Here is a 17,972-nt window from a genome sequence, read left to right as displayed (position 1 = left end):
CACAATCCACACATAGACAAGGAGTATTGATTGATCGAGCCATTCAGCTTAGCCAATCCAGACGTCCTAGGCCTCGGCACAGACACCGACAACACCTTCATAGGCAGATACAGGGGATTATTGCTCGGGCTAGAGCTTGGTCCTCCATACCCATATGAGACTGTACCATTTGGAGCTCGTTGTTACTAGATAGAGCTCTATGTTTTACACACAGATATAGTTAGTTTCCTTTCTTATTTTGCTTTGTGCTACATACATATTTTGCCCAAACAGTTGTACCATCATACACATGATTGTAACTCATGGCCTCATAGGTCATTTTGGCCTTTTGTAGACGTTAATATTTCATTTCATTTCTCTCTCTCTCTCTCTCTTTTTTTTTCGTAAAATCTCTCTCTCTCTCTCTCTCTCTCTCTCTCTCTCACAGACACACACAAAAGAATGAAAAGCCTGTTTGTCCATCCACCCTAAACTTTGCTTTGTTCTTTGATGTATTACATATACACTCCCATCTGTCTTCTAGTAGAACATTGCGCATGTTGTATAGTATGAGGTTTTTCCTTGTTATTCTCATGTATTCATCCTATTAACTCAAGTGACATTGCTATTTTAGCTCTAAACATGTGTTCTATTATCTATAATCCAAAATAACCAAGTTTTTGTTTTCTTTTTTCGTACTAATATCGTACCGTACCTTATAAAATCATAAGGTATCAATTAGTACTGTATTTTATCATACCGTACTGTATCGTACCTTTCGTACTTAACAACCCTGGTTGAAAGATGTCATATATGTGCCTGGCATTAAAAAGAGTTTACTATCTGTTGGTCAGCTTGACTTGCATGGTTACACTACATTGTTTGGTGGTGGTTTGTGGAAAGTAAAAAAGGGTTCCATGTTGATTGCAAAACGAACCAAGAAGGACACTTTGTATTGTTTGCACTGTAAAGCCTTGAATGGCAAGTTTCTTGCAGTTGCTGAAATTGGATGTCATTTGGAGTTATGGCATAAGAGATTAGGCCATATGAGCCAAAAAGGACTTGATGTCCTTACCTCTCTGAAGAGGGTTGATGGAAAAGGCTCTAAACTTGACTTTTGTAATGAGTGTCAATTTGGAAAGCAAATAAAAATTTCATTTTACTCTGGTGCCTCTCGTAAGTCCAATGTCTTGGACTTAGTGCATTCCGATGTATGTAGTATACCCGTGAAATCGTTGGGTGGTGCTGCATATTTTATCTCCTTTATTGATGATTGTTCCAAAAAGATTTGGGTATACCTCGAAAAAGAAAAGTGAAGTGTTTGCTGTTTTTAAAACTTTTCATGCATTTGTGACCACTCAGATAGGTAGAAAGCTGGAATGCTTGAGAACTGATAATGGGGGTAAGTTCACATCTACTGAATTCAAGTCCTTTTGTAGCTTGCATGGAATTAAGAGGGAGCTTACAGCTCCTTACAACCCTTCTTCAAATGGGGTGGCTGAAAGATATAATAGGACTTTATGTGAAAGAGTGCGGTGCATGCTGTCTACTGCTAATCTCCCTCATGAATTTTGGAGAGAGGCACTCAAAACCGCAGTTCACATTTGCAACCCCTCTCCAAACAGGTCCTTAAATAATGGCATCCCTGAGGAGGTTTGGTCTGGCAAATCGGCCTCATATGACCATTTACGCATATTTGGTTGTGATGCTTTTGTGCATGTTAGAGATGAGCTGAGGAACAAACTTGATCCAAAATCCACCAAAGGCATTTTCATGGGCTATGGTTTTGGCTATAGAGTGTGGAGAAAATTATTCACAGCCGTAATGTTGTGTTTAATGAGGCAAAATTGCTGAAAGATACTTTAGCCTCTAATGAAGATATTAAAAATGTCAAATATCAGAATTTGCAGCCACCTATTACTACAGAAAATGAGCCTCATGGTGTTGTACCACAGGCTGAAACTAATGATCAGCCAGTTATTTTTGAGCCAAGATGATGATGGACAGCAAATAGGAGAACAAGGAGGTCATGGACAACAAAATAGACTTGCTGATTATGAAATTGCAAGTCCTAGTAATGAAAATGACGGTACTGTACAGCATGAACAGCATGCTGAAAATGGCTTACAATAGCCAATAAATACTAAAAATAACATACCTCCAGATGTAGACCCAATTCCTGAAAATGTAGATCATTGGGTACGCAGGTCTACACGCGTAAAAAGGCAACCACACAGGTTTGACCCCTCCTTGCATTATGTGATGCTTACAGATGAGGGTGACATTTTGCCCTGACTACTGTATTGGACTTAAGAGCTGTACCAAATGGATGTAAAAACAGCTTTCCTGCATGGTGACATTGATGGCAATTTACATGAAACAGCCCGAGGACTTTGTAGTTCCTGGAAAAGAGCAGATGGTGTGTAAACTAAAACACAACTTGTATGGGCTGAAGCAAGCACCACGACAGTGGTACAAAAAGTTTGACACTTTTATGCTATCTCATGGGTTTACACACAGCCATGCAAATCATTGTTTGTACATGAAAAAGAATACAGATGCCAGTCCCATTATACTTGTTTTGTATGTGGATGATATATTGCTAGCTCGGAAAAGAGAGACTAGCTTGGATGCTCTCAAAAATCAGCTGAAATCAGCCTTCTCCATGAAAGATTTGGAAAATGCATAGCATATTTTGGGCATGAGGATTCGCAGAGATAGAATGCAGAAATTGTTGTTTTTATCTCAAGAAAAGTACATTGAAAAGGTACTGGACAGATTTAACATGGCTGAAGCTAAGCCTTTTGGGGTACCCATACCTCCTTACCTTAAGTTTAGTAAAGCCAACAGCCCAAAAGATGACGTGAAAGCAAATGCTATGAAGGGAGTCCCTTATGCATCAACTTGTGGCTCTCTTATGTATGCTATGGTTGCTACTCGTCCAAACACTGCTCATGCAGTGGGAGTTGTTAGCAGGTTTATGTCAAATCCTGGCAAAACACATTGGGAGGCTATCAAGTGTATTCTTCGATACCTAAAGGGTACACAAAGAAAGTGTATTTGCTATGGGTAGGGTGCACTTAGTTTGCAAGGTTATTGTGATGCAGACATGGCAGGTGACTTGGACACTCGTAGATCCACCAACAGGTATGTCTTTACATTTGCTGGTGGGGCCGTTTCTTAGTGTTCTAGGTTGCAGAACATCGTCCCACTAAGTACTACTGAAGCTAAATACATATCGACTTACTGAAGCTTCTAAGGAAGCTATCTAGTTGAGCAGACTTGCAGAGGATCTCAGCATATCTATGGGTACTACAGTTTTGGGATGTGATAGCCAAAGTACTGTGTATCTGGCTAAAAATGCCATGTATCATTCACGCACAAAGCATATAGATGTGCGATACACTTTATCATACAGATTCTGAAAGATGGTCTAATCACATTGACCAAGATCAAAACACAGGACAACCCTGCTGATGTTCTCACTAAAAGTCTAAGCAAGGCTCAGCATGAACATTACATACGACTAGTGTGAGTTGGTTAGAGGCTCACTTCGGACCTTTAAGTGGGAGGTTATTGGAATAAAGGCCCGTTTTCACCTCCGCGTATAGTATATACACACTATTCAATTGTATATGTGAACGCACCCTTATATGTCCTAAGTATAAATACATTTTATTCTTTGTGTACCAACACATTGTTGGTACACTCAAATCTAATCGTACTTTCACACACTCTCTCTCTCTCTCTCTCTCTCTCTCTCTCTCTCTCTCGCCGTCACTCTCACTCCTGGAACTGCTGCACATCCCCAGCTGAGCTCCAACAACTCCAAGGTCTTTCACATTGTGTCTGCATAGCAGCACAATATCCACGCCCTCTAAACTTGTACATCCTCCAGTATCTGCCACCAATGTACCACTCAGGTCAAACACCCATAGCATGAACTTGTCGCTCATCATGCACATAAGAAGGTATCCCCTTGGATCATGGATCAAAATGATTAGCATTTGCATAACTCCAACACCATACCAAGCATCCACTCCAAGATCATCAAGCCTTGGGTACGCATCATATACTAGAGACTCTTGAATCTCCATATACATGCTATCAATGCACTCATCAACAAATACATAGCAACATGCCTGCTCTTTCAGAGTCCAATGCATGGAAACCTGCTTATACTAACAATTGTGTACCACATCAAACATAAACTGAGCCTCACTTGCATCCAATACATAGTGACCATCACAGAAAATAGTGAAGCAATTCATAACTTGAAGCATCTTTGAATTGCCTATCAAGGCCTCTAACAAAGCATCCGAAACATTTTTCAGCTATGGAGCATCATACACATGATCCTCTATCTTTATAGCTTCTAGCTCATGACCTGTCTCAAAGAAAGCAACTATGTCCTGCAAATCATGTACATCCAACAAGTCACCAATCTCCCTCTGAGTCCCTACAACCAAGTAAACATGTGCTTCGTAAATCTCTGCAGATGCATTAATAAAATCCACAAATGCAATGTCTGACTCTTCCACTATAGGATCGTCCAAGGCATCCATGGTTGTCTCAATATCAAGTTGCAACTTATATCTCAGCTGTTTACTTTTTTTTTTCCCTCTTGTTTACTATCCTATTTCCACTCCTACCCAACCTCTTCCATAATATACTCGGGAAATGGCCGATTTGCAACTTTTGGTTGATCAATACTTTTTCTTGTCACTCTCTTAGATGTCCCTAGACTATATTCATCTCTCTTCCATTTCTCTTTCACAAGTACATTCATGTTTTGCACTTTTACTAAATATATATACACTGAATATACAGTTATGTCACGAATGTCTTGCCCTACATTAGGCATTTCACTATCAATAGCTTTCCTCTTTTCAGCCACATGCAAAGCATGTGTACATATTGCAGCCTTCGAACCAACCATTACTTGGCCAGACGTTCTATCCAACTATAGACCAAAAGTAGCAGCATGTACAACCGCATAAGCATTTTGAACAGCCAAGTCTTCCAACAACTTTTGTATACCTTCCTTTCCAAAATTCAAAGCAAGAGGCAATCGCGTTTCTTGTGCATAGATCTTGCTATCTTTCCAAAAGATGAGTTGTCATACCAAGGCCTTTTAATAGGCAACACAATCCGTCCTTTCATACTACAAACTATTACACCATATACATCTTTTTCCTAGTTTAAGAACTACTGCCCGTTCCCTTTCTTCTTGTCCTTTCTCATCCAATTTTGCGACCTTCAATTGAAGATCTCGCATGCCTTTAACCAATTCATGTAATGCATCATCCCTTACAGTAAGAACAACCGATGCAACCATAGGGTTAGCCATAGAAGCAAGTGGCTTACTAGATACATCAACTTTTTTGCCTGTAACAATGGGCAAGCTAGATACATGCAATCTTTCTCTTCTCCTATGCTTTTGCACCACTGTAGTAACAGCACCTTAACATGTCTCCACTTTGTTTTAAGCCCTATCTCTATAGTCTGATCCTCTAACAAATCATTAAGCTTTTCTTGAAGCTTGGGATCTACCGCTTGTAGAAACAATTCAATTTTCTGACTTGCAAAAGGCTGTTGTTCAGCAAGATCTAACTGCTCAAACCGATTTTCAAATCCTCTTAATAACTCTGTAGCCACAAGACCCTTATTAGATTATAGAACCCACTCTTGGATAGTCATGCAGGTAATCAAATTGGTCTCTTCTATATAAAATTCTTCCCTAGGTGTCTTCTTGAAAGCTATCCAGTCAGCATCTTGCATGTACAATTCAGTAACTTAGGCTTTCAATTCATGTCGCCGACCCATACAAAACACTGGCTCCATGCAAGTTGAGCCACCCCAAAGAACTCCATCTTTTGAGCATAGGTATGCAAATATGTACATACATTCCTGCCATTAAACAACTTCATCTCACGCTCTACTACTGACAAGATGAGTACTCTGCAATAGCAACCAATGAGGGCTTTCTTAGGATGATATATATAGTCATGGTACCTCTTTGCCTAACCCATGGATGTTGTAAAGAACACTGTCTACTAACTTCCAGTGGGTTGCTAATTGGACAAACAGAATGTCAGAACACCAAGCATCCCACGTATCTTGCTGTTAAGCATCCACGAACAAATTCCAACTCTTTTCTTTCTTGTTTTCGTGAACCTCCGCTAACCACGACTCCTAAGGCAAATTGCTTGGAAACAAACTAAAGAGTAGAAACAGAGAGAATGACCATCCATGGAAGATTTGGCATTCATTGAGAAGGATGAACAAAGGACTCATACTGCAATGAATAAGTATGCAAATGATAACAGAAAAAAAGTATATATAGGTCAGAAGCATTGTAATGAACAAAAGGTATAGTGCATCTGTTTTCAAGCATAGGACTGTGTAAGTATAACAAAGAATAAAAATCATTAGCAAGGACTAGTTTACCAATTAATAAGAACCTTTATAGCATATCTGATGAAACACCATGACTTCATGAGCCACTACCTTGTTCATTTGTAATTGCTCTAACAAAGTTGTTAAGTAACGATCCTCTTCTGCACACACTTTCTCAAATTCCTCCAGCACAGCACTATCTGGACATAATTATAAACAGAGAGAAGCACGAAGTCATTGAGTTTGATTAACCACAAAACACTTTCAACTTGGTATAGTCAAACAAACAAATGAAGAAACTCAGACAATTATTATTCTTTTTTGTGTTTGTTGAGTCTAAAAGCAATGTGATTTTTACAAAAAGGAATGCTAAACTAAAATTCATCCTTGTACTCTCTAAAATTGTGGGTAGTATTTTTCTTATTTCCCATACTAGCCCAATAATGAACAAGGAGCACACATTTCTAATTGTGCTGCTCCAACTTGATGCTTTGCTTACAAACATCAGCATACTCTGTTAGCAATTTATTCATCCCCTGGACAGGCATTGGCAGTTTACTATTGTACAATTAATATTCTTGGGCACAATTACACAGTTCCTATTTTCAGGTTGGACAATTCTATGCAGTCTACAGGTCATTTCCAGCATTTCTGGGCACTTGGGTAGGCCGGACAAGCTGTGCAGGATGCCACGTGGCAATCAAATTTATTGCTCAGTATTTTATGCATTATTTTATTCAGTGATTGCTTTTTGGGTAGCAGTCAGCCAATTTTTAACTAGCCAACCTGATTATTTTGTGTACTTTTCTTGCCTATTTATAGGCAGCCTACCCCAATCATCATTCACTTGGTTTTCAGGTGGAGAGAGATATCAGCTCATGGAGATACATTCAACAGCCCATGTATACATCTGCCTCCTTCATTTCAGCATTCATCTACTGCAGATTTCTGCATTCTACTGTCTCTTTTCTCTCTCCCTCTTTTGTCATGTTCATTTTCTTTCAGTCCGGTCATATGTTTCCACATTCACTGCACTCTGGCATGGTATTAAAGCAGCGTTGAAGGGTTGATTGATCGAGGGAAAACCTAAACAGGAGATTTAAGCGCGGCAAAAGTTTCAGTTTTCAATGTTTGAAGGCTGAGGCAAACACATGAAGCATGGAAAAGGAGCTAAGTTGCTATTTTTTGCAGATTTTTGCTGTTTGTGAAGGAGAAAAGGCTGTGTTTTCAGCCTTTGGGAGCAGATTTTGAGTTTTCATCACCTCCGACTATTGAAACATATTCAGCACAAGTGGAGGAAGCCTTAGCAAGGACCATTTGCGGAGTCCGAGAGAGGGCTGCCCTTGTTTTTGTGTAGGTTATTCACGTGGTAAAGAGGGCCGGTTCCGCGAGAATTTGCTAGGAAAGCGGGTCGATTATTCGGGTCGTTCCGTTGTCTTCCGAGATTGACATGGAGTTTTAGACTATTATGGACTATAAGGTCCCTGTGTTACCAGCTCTTCCTTCCAATCAGAAGCTCAATGGGGAGAATTACTATATTTGGCAGGTAATGATGCTTGCCATCCTAGAGTCATGTGATTTGGCAGAGCTCGTGACCGAGGCTATAGACCATGCTGCAACTTGTGATGCCTCCAAGCTTTCTGCTGATAAGAAAGCTAAGTTGGTCAAGGTACAATCACATTGGGATAAACCGAATGCTCACATCCCCTGTTTCCTCTTTCTCTCTACTCCAGTTGTGATAGCTGACATCCAGCATTCGACAATTGCTCGCGATATATGGCCGCCGGAATCAGACTAGTACAATCAAATGACCATGATGAGCTAGGATGTCTCTTGAGGTACAGATGCGAATATAAAACCCATCCAAGTCCGCTTCCATGCGGAACCATATCAATAAGCTTTGGCAGCTATAGATGCAAGTCCAGAACACAGGAAAGATGATTACTTGAAGGACATGGCAATAACTCTTCTTTAATGATTACTGCCCTAATTTAGTGCATTGTACTCCACCTTGATTACTTCAAAGCAAACAAATACCCTTAAGTGGGAGGAGTTGGTTCTAATGGTCATGGACTAGGAGAAACAACACAAAGGTTAGCATGTTCCCAAGTCAAAAGCATCGACATAACAATCTTCCCAACAAAAGGGAAAGAATAACAAGAAGAAGAAGAACGAGAACGCCAAGCAAGATAAAGCCAAGGAGTCTACTTGTCACATTTATGGCAAGACAAGTCATTGGAAGAAGGATTGCCCCGACAAGGACAAAAAGAACAACAAGAAGGAGAATTGAGGATGCTCCTCCTAAAACCAAGTAAATAACATGATTTAACACTAATTACAGCAAGTATCAAATTCACATAAACTGAAAATGAAAATGGTATTTACCAATTAATCTTGGACATTGGACAACCTGTTGGCCCCAAAACTTGGTACCCCTTGCGGTGTTTCTTTAACTTGTATTGCAAATGGATGGAGTGTAATTGAGATTCTTAACCTCCTCCAATAATCCAAGTGCCTCTTGCTATCATAAATGACCACCGAGCCTTCAAATCAATTTGCCCCTTGATTTGCTAGGAGATTGACATTCACAAGTGCTCCTTGGAAAATAAATAAGCCCCAAATTAAATCCTAGCAGGCTGGCCCTTTGAATCCTCTTGAAATACACTGATTTCAGCTATAAAAATTGAAGTCTAAAAATTTAGGTGCACTTCCCGAGGTGGCTATCAAACCCTTATTTCTGCTGTAAATTAAGGTTTACAGCAAAGATTTACCAAAATCTCCACCTCTGATGGCTTAAATGGCTGAATTTTACTGAGATAATTTAAGAGATGGCTGTAGGATGAGAGAGAATGTTGTAGAGAGAGAAATTTCAAAATATCATTGCGAGAAATGCTGAAAAACCGCTACTACCTTGCTCAAACAGCCATGGAAGCTATCATCTACAGCTTAGGACTATCAAAAAGGATGTTGCCCCATCTTGTATGTTGTCATCTACACCAAAAGGACCTTGGCTACTCTCATCAGCACCTAGAGGCCTCCAAACTACTATCACCTACTATAGGACTAGTCCCTAGTGTAGTGACAGGTTAGGCACGGAGATCGAGACAATCAGTCGTTATGCACAGTGAGAGACAAAGAGAGTGAGATAGAGCAGAGTAGAGAGTGAGCACGATTTTAGGTACGATGACAAGTGTGTATCTTTAGGTCACACCTGAGTACATTTAAAGACACGAGGCCTTTATTCCCAACAACCTCCCACCTAAAGGCTTTATACCATTTCTTGTTGTCCTGTCTATGCAATGCTTCCTTGAAACAAGATGGTTCACCACAGACTGTCATTGTTTACACCAAGAACAAATCTGTCAGGTTGTCTAGTAGCCCTAGACGATCTCCTAACCCAATGGTCATTGTTTCCTAGCTGTTCTTGCAAATTTCCATTTTCAGCATGTTGTCCTGGCATTTCAGCCTGCAAATCAGCATTAACAACTTGCTGTCCTGGCTGTTCCTGCAAATGTAGTGGCTCATTATCATGGGCAATAGCTGGCTAACGCAGGCACATTTTGTTATCCAAAAGGTATTTCTTCCCGAAATACAACCCTACGGACCTCCTCAGTCTTTTCGGGCTGTTTGTGCATACGATCTTCCTAGAAGATAACGTCATTGCTGCATACTACTTTCCTTTTCTCGAGATCCCACAATTTATACCCCATTTTACCCTCGTCACCATATCCTATGAAAATGCATATACGGGACTTTGGCTTAAGTTTGCTGCGTTTTTCTTTACGAAATGTGCATAAAAGCCTCACAGCCAAACACTTTCAGATGAGAATATGAAGGTGGCTTGCCCGACCATGCTTCTTGGGAAACTTTCCTCCCCCAAAGACCTGTTTGGTGACCGATTAATTAAGTGAGCAGCTGGCATAACAACCTCTGCCCAAAAACCATGGGGTAATGCAGCATGAGACACCATCGTATGGTCCTTATCCTGTATGGTCCGATTCATACGCTTTGCAACTCCATTTTGGGGTGGATTATGAGGGGCAGTGTTGGCTAGCTGGCCTCTTGAATCCTCCTAAAATACACTAATCTCAACTCTAAAAATTCAAGTCTGAAGCCTTAAAATCTGGGCACGCTTCTCAAGGTGGTTGTCAAACCCTAATTTCTCCTATAAATTAGGGTTTACAGTAGAGATTCACCAAAATCACCACCTCTCATGGCTCAAATGGCTGGATTTTGCTGAGATAACTTCAGAAATGGCTGCAGGATGAGAGAGAATGCTATAGAGGGAGAAATTTCAGAATTTCATTGCAAGAAATGCCAAAAAACTACTACTACCCTACTCAAACAACCATGAAACCTATCACCTACAGCTTAGGACCATCAAAAAGGCAATTGTCACCAACACCTAGAGGACTCCAAACTGTTGTCACCTACTGTAGGACTGGTCCTTGGTGGTTGCAAATCACATTAGCAATATCTCCTTGCTCTCTAACAACCTTTTTCTCTCTAAAAATGGTTGAAATAGACTTCTGTCAACCCCCAAAAATGTTTTTCCCACTTGCATGGGCAAGTTTTGCCAAGTGACAACCTTCTAATCCCATTTTCTAGTATTATTCAACTTATTAAATTAATTTTTAAAATATTAATTCTGAAATTTAATTTAATAACTATTCTAGTGCCCAAAAAAATAATCTAACTAGCCAACAATTCAATTGGCTAGGCCAATTTATCACCCAAGAGATCTTGGGCACTCACTAACCTGGAACTGGAATTAATTAATTAATTAATGCCAATTCCCTAGTCTCACCACTCACACTAATAGCTAATTAAATATTCTAGGCCAAGTTCTGACACCCGATAACATCTAGTACCTATCCAACTTTTGCCTTTGGTACCAACTGATAAATCAAGGTCCTGGGTCCCACACTGTGAAATAATAAACTTGCACCTCACATGTGCAAGTCACATTAGCGCATTTGATTAACTTTTAATCGAATGCTAAGCAAAGTAATAAAAGTTCATGTCCGCATGACACCTCCAATGGCCTCTAATGTAGCAATGTTGGCCCCCCAACCTTGTGAGTGAAAAAGTTAATCAAACGCTAAGCAAATCAAAAAAATTTCACATCTGCATGACACCTCCAATGGCCTCCGATGTAGCGATGTTGTCCCCCCAACCTTGTGGGTGGCTTGTGGATAGTAGCACTTCCCACCACACGACTCCTTCTTCAGATAGTATTGCCCGTGTGCGTCTGATGCTAGGGCAAATTCCCATAGGTGACAGCCCTTTTATTCCTATCAAAGGCAAAGGTAATATGCAACTGATTTTGAATGGATAAGGTGGTGCCCACATATCAAAAATTCTTTATGTGTCGAGCTTGGGATATCATCGTCATTCAATGAGCAAGATTTGTGCTCTTAGTCTTATACTTAAGTTTCATAAGAACTCTTTTCGAGTTCTCGATAGAAATTCTTGACAAGTTCTTTGTGCAAGTCATGAGGAGAATGCCATCTACAAGATGTGAACTTCATCAGCCTTTACTTCTATTCTTCTCTCTTCTCCAACTCAAACTGAGCTATGGCATGCTCAGTTCAACCACCTGAACTATGAGTACCTTCAAAAGTCAGCTCATGGTCAGCTTGTGCATGGAATCTAGATTGCCAAAGATTGAGGTGAGCCACCTGTCGTGCATCTTGCATTCACCGCAAGCAACATAGTGATGTAATTCCCAACAAGGCTTTGCACAAGGCTTGTTAGCATGCCTATTTTAGGGTTTGTCAGTTTGTCATCTCCTAGTTGTGAGCTCCGATCAACGTCTGACGGAGACGTAAGAGCTCTAACAGTTTTGTGTGCTTTTGCTGTGTGTTCTCTAGGTTTTCCAATCATTTTGCTGCCCCCTATCACACTGCAACTGCCACATCGGCTTCCCTACTTCCACGCCATCGTTTCTACAGCCTGCTAGTGCAGTCGGACTGCATTTACTGCAGTCGGCAGCATTTTATTGATAGGTCAACCCATTTTTGGGCCCTAGATGCTGGTCGGCTAGTTTGGCATACTTTCAGCTATTTGTAGCTGTTGGGCTGGCTCTAATTTACCCCTCCGTCTCCGGTGCTGCTGCCGTCATCATTCTCAACCTGATCTTGTGCCCTCACTAACACCTGGAGCTGCATCCAAAGACTCATTAGTCCACACTGTTGTACTCAGCATTCATCTTCAGTCTATGCAGATTTCTTCCTCATCCTTCTTGCTGTCTCTCTCTTCCTTTCTCTCCATGTTCTTGTCCTCCTTCTGTTGTGCACTCTCACATGGTATCATCGCCAATCAAGAGAACGGTGAGGTGACCAGAGCTGAGGCGACCATCCCACACTGCAAACACAGCCAGTCACATCAGCATTTTGCTGAAACACAACTATTCTTAGTGCTTGTCTAAATCAGTGTTTTCAGCAAATGCTGCTGTTTTTTGTGCAGGCAGCAGCTGCTCTCTTGCAGACTGACCATCTACATCGTTTCTATCAAGAACCTATAGCTAATTTCAGTGTTAGAGGGGCTGTCTACAGCAAATGCAAGTTCTCTAGGTATTTTGCAGGTCATAGAAGATGTCTTATCACTAGTTTGCAGCCTTTGATGATTCAAAGGATGCGAATTCTCATCATTCCTCTGAAAGGTAGTGAGATTATCACGATGATTCTTGCAAAGACCGTGAAGAACAGGTCACCAAGTCCATTTATATGGCAGCCCTCTCCTCGCCCCTCCCTTCATGTTTCCCAAAGACCCTTCACCCTAGTCATAAGATGCCTCCTATGGCACCCTAAGTGCAGGTGCCCATACTCCTTTGTTGCCCATGGAGGACCGGTTAGATTGTTCCAACTATTCATTGTGGTCATGTAAGGTGGAGTGTATTCTCAACACCTTTGACCTTTGAAAGCTTGTTTCCCATCTTGTACCTTATCCTATGAAGGACCCCAAAGTGGAATCAACAATGGATCGTGTTGCCTTAAGGGATTGGCTTAACTCTCGAGCTAGATCTTTTCTTTTTATGAGCTTGACAAATTCTATCCTAGTTCGTGTTCGCAAATTGAAGACTATGGCAAAGGTGTGGAAGAAGCTAGTGTCTCTACCATTAGAAGATGTTTACCCACCGCATATCCCTTGAGAAGAATGTCAGAAGTGGTGCAGCAATGGAAGCGTAAACATAAGCTGTAATAAACTGTTGAAACATAAGACAAAAGAGAAAGGGAAAGAAAGAACACAATACAGATGAGAACTCAGATGTATGCTCGGGAAATGAAATCCATATACCAAACATATGAGACAGTATAGAAGCAATGTGAGTTACCGGTTGTGGAGGCACTGGCACCTGCTCCCTCTCCTTAAAAACTGTCAAGTGATGAAGGAATGAGAAGAAGGGAGCCTGACAATAAATAGGGCAAATAAATGCCAAAAATATGACTAGTTGGCCAGCATTAAATATTGGCCGACTGGCTGCAAATAATGCCAAATCTCCATAAATAGTGACAAATAAAATGCCTAAATAATCTCTGAGCCCAACCTGTTGTACCACAAGTACATACTCAACCATGAACTGACTAATCTACTAACAAAGAAGCTCCAAATGCTCATTGACGATGATTCTCCTTCCATGAAGGACCACATCAACAAATTGGAGGACATGAGAGATGCATGCTCATTGTCGACGATTCTCCTTCCATGAAGAACCACATCAACAAATTGGAGGACATGAGAGATAAGCTTGCATCTCTCGAGCGAGCTATATCTTTCGAGGACATGGCCATGATTCTTTTACCTCAATTGCCATCTCCAAAGTTTGATGTATTCTATACCAGTTTTCTGACTTCGAGGACCCGAGATACTCCTCTTTGGGAGGACCTTGTCCCAGGGGAAGCCCTAGGCCAAGAAACAAGAGGACAAGAAGGATGATTCAAAGGATTCCAAGAAGAAGCCTAGGTGCCCCCATTACGGCAAGAGCACTCATCCAAAGGAGAAGTGGTGGCAGAAGTACCCCCATTTGAAGCCCTAGGAGGGGTACAGGACTCAAAGGCTACACCCGCTACCAATGAGTCCACCTTCATATACTTGTTCAAGGTAGAGGATATAGCACTTACTTCTTCTGAGGAGGAGGAGAAGCCTTGGCTCATAGACAGTGGAGCCTCTTCCACCATGACTTATCACCAAGATTGGCTTCAAGACATGAGATCAAAAGGGGGATCAATCACCATTGGCAACAACTCTTCCACCCCCATATGAGAAGTGGGGACCATTCCCCTATTGCCCGATCAACATACTTCTTCGGCCAAAGTTCTTTGTGTAAATGTCAACTTTAACCTCTTATCTATGTACTGTCTTACACAGCTAGATACCCAAGTCATCTTCGCCCAAGATGCAGTCACAATGGAGGATGTATCTACAAGAGCTGCTCTTTGGATAGGCACAGAGCAAGGTGGACTTGACACTCTTACAGTCCTTGCACAGTCTTTCCACAAGCTTGGACTACTTTGGCATGCTCATTATGGGCATTTAAACCTTGATGATATTCAACGAGCTTCTTGGAAGAAGGTGGTGGAGGGACTTCTAAATTTCCCTCCTATTCACACTCTATACCCTAGCTACTTGAGGGGCAAGCAACATAGACAAGCTCATCCACAAGTTACTACTCAAAGGGCTTTGACCGCTTGAGTTGGTTCACATTGATCTTTTCGGACCTATGGGCACAACCTCCCTTAGGAAGGCCAAATATCTCATGTTGATTGCTAACAAATTTAGTCATTATGTGTGGCTCTACTTCTTGGAATACAAGAGCGAGGCATACTACCACCTCTCCGGGTGGAAGATGTTTGTGGAGACGCAAACCTCTTTCAAAGTTCACGGTGTACGAGCATATCACAATGGCGAGTTTTGTTCTAACATGTTCTCACTTTTACAAGGATTACGGTATTCCGATGGAGTATTCCCATTTGAACACACCATCTAAGAATGGTGCAGTGGAGTGCATCAATCGGATCATGCTTGAAATGGACCCCGACCGATGTTGGTGTTGAGAGAATCAAGATAGACATGTGAACCCATTATATCCAAGGGTGGATAAGGGTAGATGAGTATAAATGGACTAGAGAGCAAGGAAAACCCTAACCCTAGTCATCCAGAGGCTATTTAAATAGCCCTAAGGGTTACTCTCAATGTGTGAGGGAGTACCCCAATTATACTTGTGAGCAACTTACTAAGCAAGATTTTGTTCTTGTACTTTGAGCTCTCTTTTCCCTCTTGTGCATGCTTTCCCATGTTGCTTCTCTGATATTCTAACATGGTATCAAAGCCATCTCTAATCCATTGAGCTTCCCCTACCTACATCTTAGCTTGAGTGCACATGAGACCATTTTCTATCTTATCCTCTTAATCTCCATAGTTGTCTGCTATACCCCCCTCTATTGGAGGACCTGGGAAAAGCAAAAGAGAGCATTTCAAGCCCCAATTTCTTATTGGGACCTCTTTTCCAACTCAGGGCACAATGGTCTAGCACCTCAAACCTCAACATTGCAGCATGTGGAGCTTGGCATTGCAACAAGACCAAGGAAAAGGCGCAAATTTGGCAACGTGGAGTTTGAAGCGATGGTGTGACCTATAGAAGGCACAACCATGGTGGCCACCATAGGCATTTGTAGCCCCCCAAGTGGGCTATCCTCACCCAAGAGGGCTCCCAAAAATTCCTTCTTTGGAGTTCACATACAGTAAAACCCTAACCATGTATTTGCAGGCAGCCATAGCCAAAGCTTGAAAGCTTGGTCCTTTTTTAGTTTTCTTCTCACTGAAGTTACTAACAGTGATTTTAATCACTGATTAATCCTTTGTGGAGTTCATTGCAAATCAGAAGGCTTCAAATTTAGAGAATTTTCAACCAAAGGTGACTCCTCAAGCTGATATGCAATTGGTTTAATGTCAAAATGCTTCACCTACGCTTGGCAATGAGTGCTTCTTAGCACTATTACTGAATTTGCCGATCACTGCTTTTGCTGGTTATCTTTAGAAATCTGAAAGTTTTCTGACCTTAAGCATGTTCATTAAGTGCTTTAAGTATCATCATCCCACTTTGACCAATTGTAAGCACATAGACCATTTTTATCATCTTTTATCTCATCTTGTTGAAAATCACATTTGAGCCTGTCACTTATTAATGTAAACATCATTTCATTTGCTTCTGCACTTCTTGGCCATTGTGTAAAGGATTAGACACTACCATTGCCTAGTGCAATGGTAAGACCTTCCTATCATGGCCATGGCCTATGCCAATGATGTTGAGTCCTTGAGAAAAGCCAATCAGCCCAAGCACCATTGTCCTTTGCAAACACAAAGAACCTAAGCAAGAGTCACTACAAGGATCAAGTGCATGCCTTACTATCACTTCAAGAGGATTTCTTGTGACAAAGTGCTCTTTCTTTGTGCACATATGCATTTTTAGTATACTTCTTAGCACTAGTGCACTACCTCCCTCTATTGTTCAAACTTAGATATCACTGCAGCTAGAAGGTTTACTTAAGGATTTCCACATCAATCAATTCACACATTTTACACAAGAACTTCATGGAGCATATTTACAAAAATAAGAAAAACCATTCATCATTTTCTTTCAAGTTCAACTCCTATTTTGATTTTTTATTCATCTTTCACTTTTACCTCCCCTTGGAAATGATGAAAATCCTTCCTGGGAGTGTGAAATTCAAGGTTTAAGGGCCTTCATTGCATTTTGAGTGCACTGTACTGTTTCAAGAGCCAATCATAAAAGGGTTATACTCTAAGATTGCATGGCAGTCCATGTCTTATGGATGAATGTCCACTTGTGTGATGTAAGTCAATACGTCCTGAGTTGATTTGGCTTGCGATGTGGAGTCCCTCCTTGGTTAGAATTCTATCCAAGTATGGATGTAGCATGATATTGTCGTCTAATGGTTGATTTCTTGTCATGGCTAATACCCTAAATGAGGTTGGGGCCACATACATCGGGTCATACTTGGAAGTCTTGATGGCATGCCATCGCTTTGCATTGGTCATGATTTGATAACCCTGCTAAACTACCTTCAAGCATGAACTTTTTTTCATTCTAGCATTACAAAGAATCAATACCTTTTAACACTTGAACAATACCTTTTTGTTGTGTTTCTTTCTGTATTTCTTCATAGAGAATATTTTGCATAGCTATCATTAACTCTTCATAATCTTCTGGATCCAACTCTGAAAGTGTTTCAGAAGGTTCATACTCCCATATTGTCATATCACTATCAGTTCTGGACTGAGAAGCTGGACTACACTTGGTTGGTTTCATTCTTCCCATCTCATCTGTCACTATGGTTCGAAATGTTGAGTCAGCAACATCCTGGAGAAACAGTAGAACAGTCGACAATGATTGCATAAACACAATAAAAGCAGAGCATTTTATACTTGCAAGTTTAGTTTAGAATAAAAACCTAGGAGTGCACCCCAATCGATCTAAGCACAACATTAACTTGAAGGGCCCAAAACATGAAATAACATGCAATTTTGAGTCAGATAAAGATAACAAAATGAGATCAAATGCAATTAGTAAC

General features: G+C 40.9%; 1 protein-coding gene across 4 annotated transcripts in view; it reads right to left on the bottom strand.

The window, feature by feature from the left end:
• The window catches only part of LOC148032706 (RPA-interacting protein A), an 81,125-nt gene that overhangs the window by 42,958 nt on the left and 20,195 nt on the right, over positions 1 to 17,972 (bottom strand). For all 4 annotated transcript variants that reach the window (XM_087683344.1, XM_087683343.1, XM_087683346.1 and 1 more), the window contains exons 3-4: positions 17,533 to 17,761; positions 6,490 to 6,578 (exon numbers count right to left, since the gene is read on the bottom strand). In XM_087683344.1, coding sequence (XP_087539470.1) covers positions 6,490 to 6,578; positions 17,533 to 17,761 — 318 coding nt within the window. The remainder of the gene's footprint in view (positions 1 to 6,489; positions 6,579 to 17,532; positions 17,762 to 17,972) is intronic.

This window comes from Lygodium microphyllum, chromosome 8 (genome assembly GCF_053477565.2).
Source record: "Lygodium microphyllum isolate KBCC chromosome 8, Lygodium_microphyllum_v1.1.10, whole genome shotgun sequence".
NCBI classification, from domain to species: Eukaryota; Viridiplantae; Streptophyta; class Polypodiopsida; order Schizaeales; family Lygodiaceae; genus Lygodium; species Lygodium microphyllum.
Note: the sequence above shows the minus strand (reverse complement) of the source record. Positions and strands in the feature narration are given on the sequence as shown.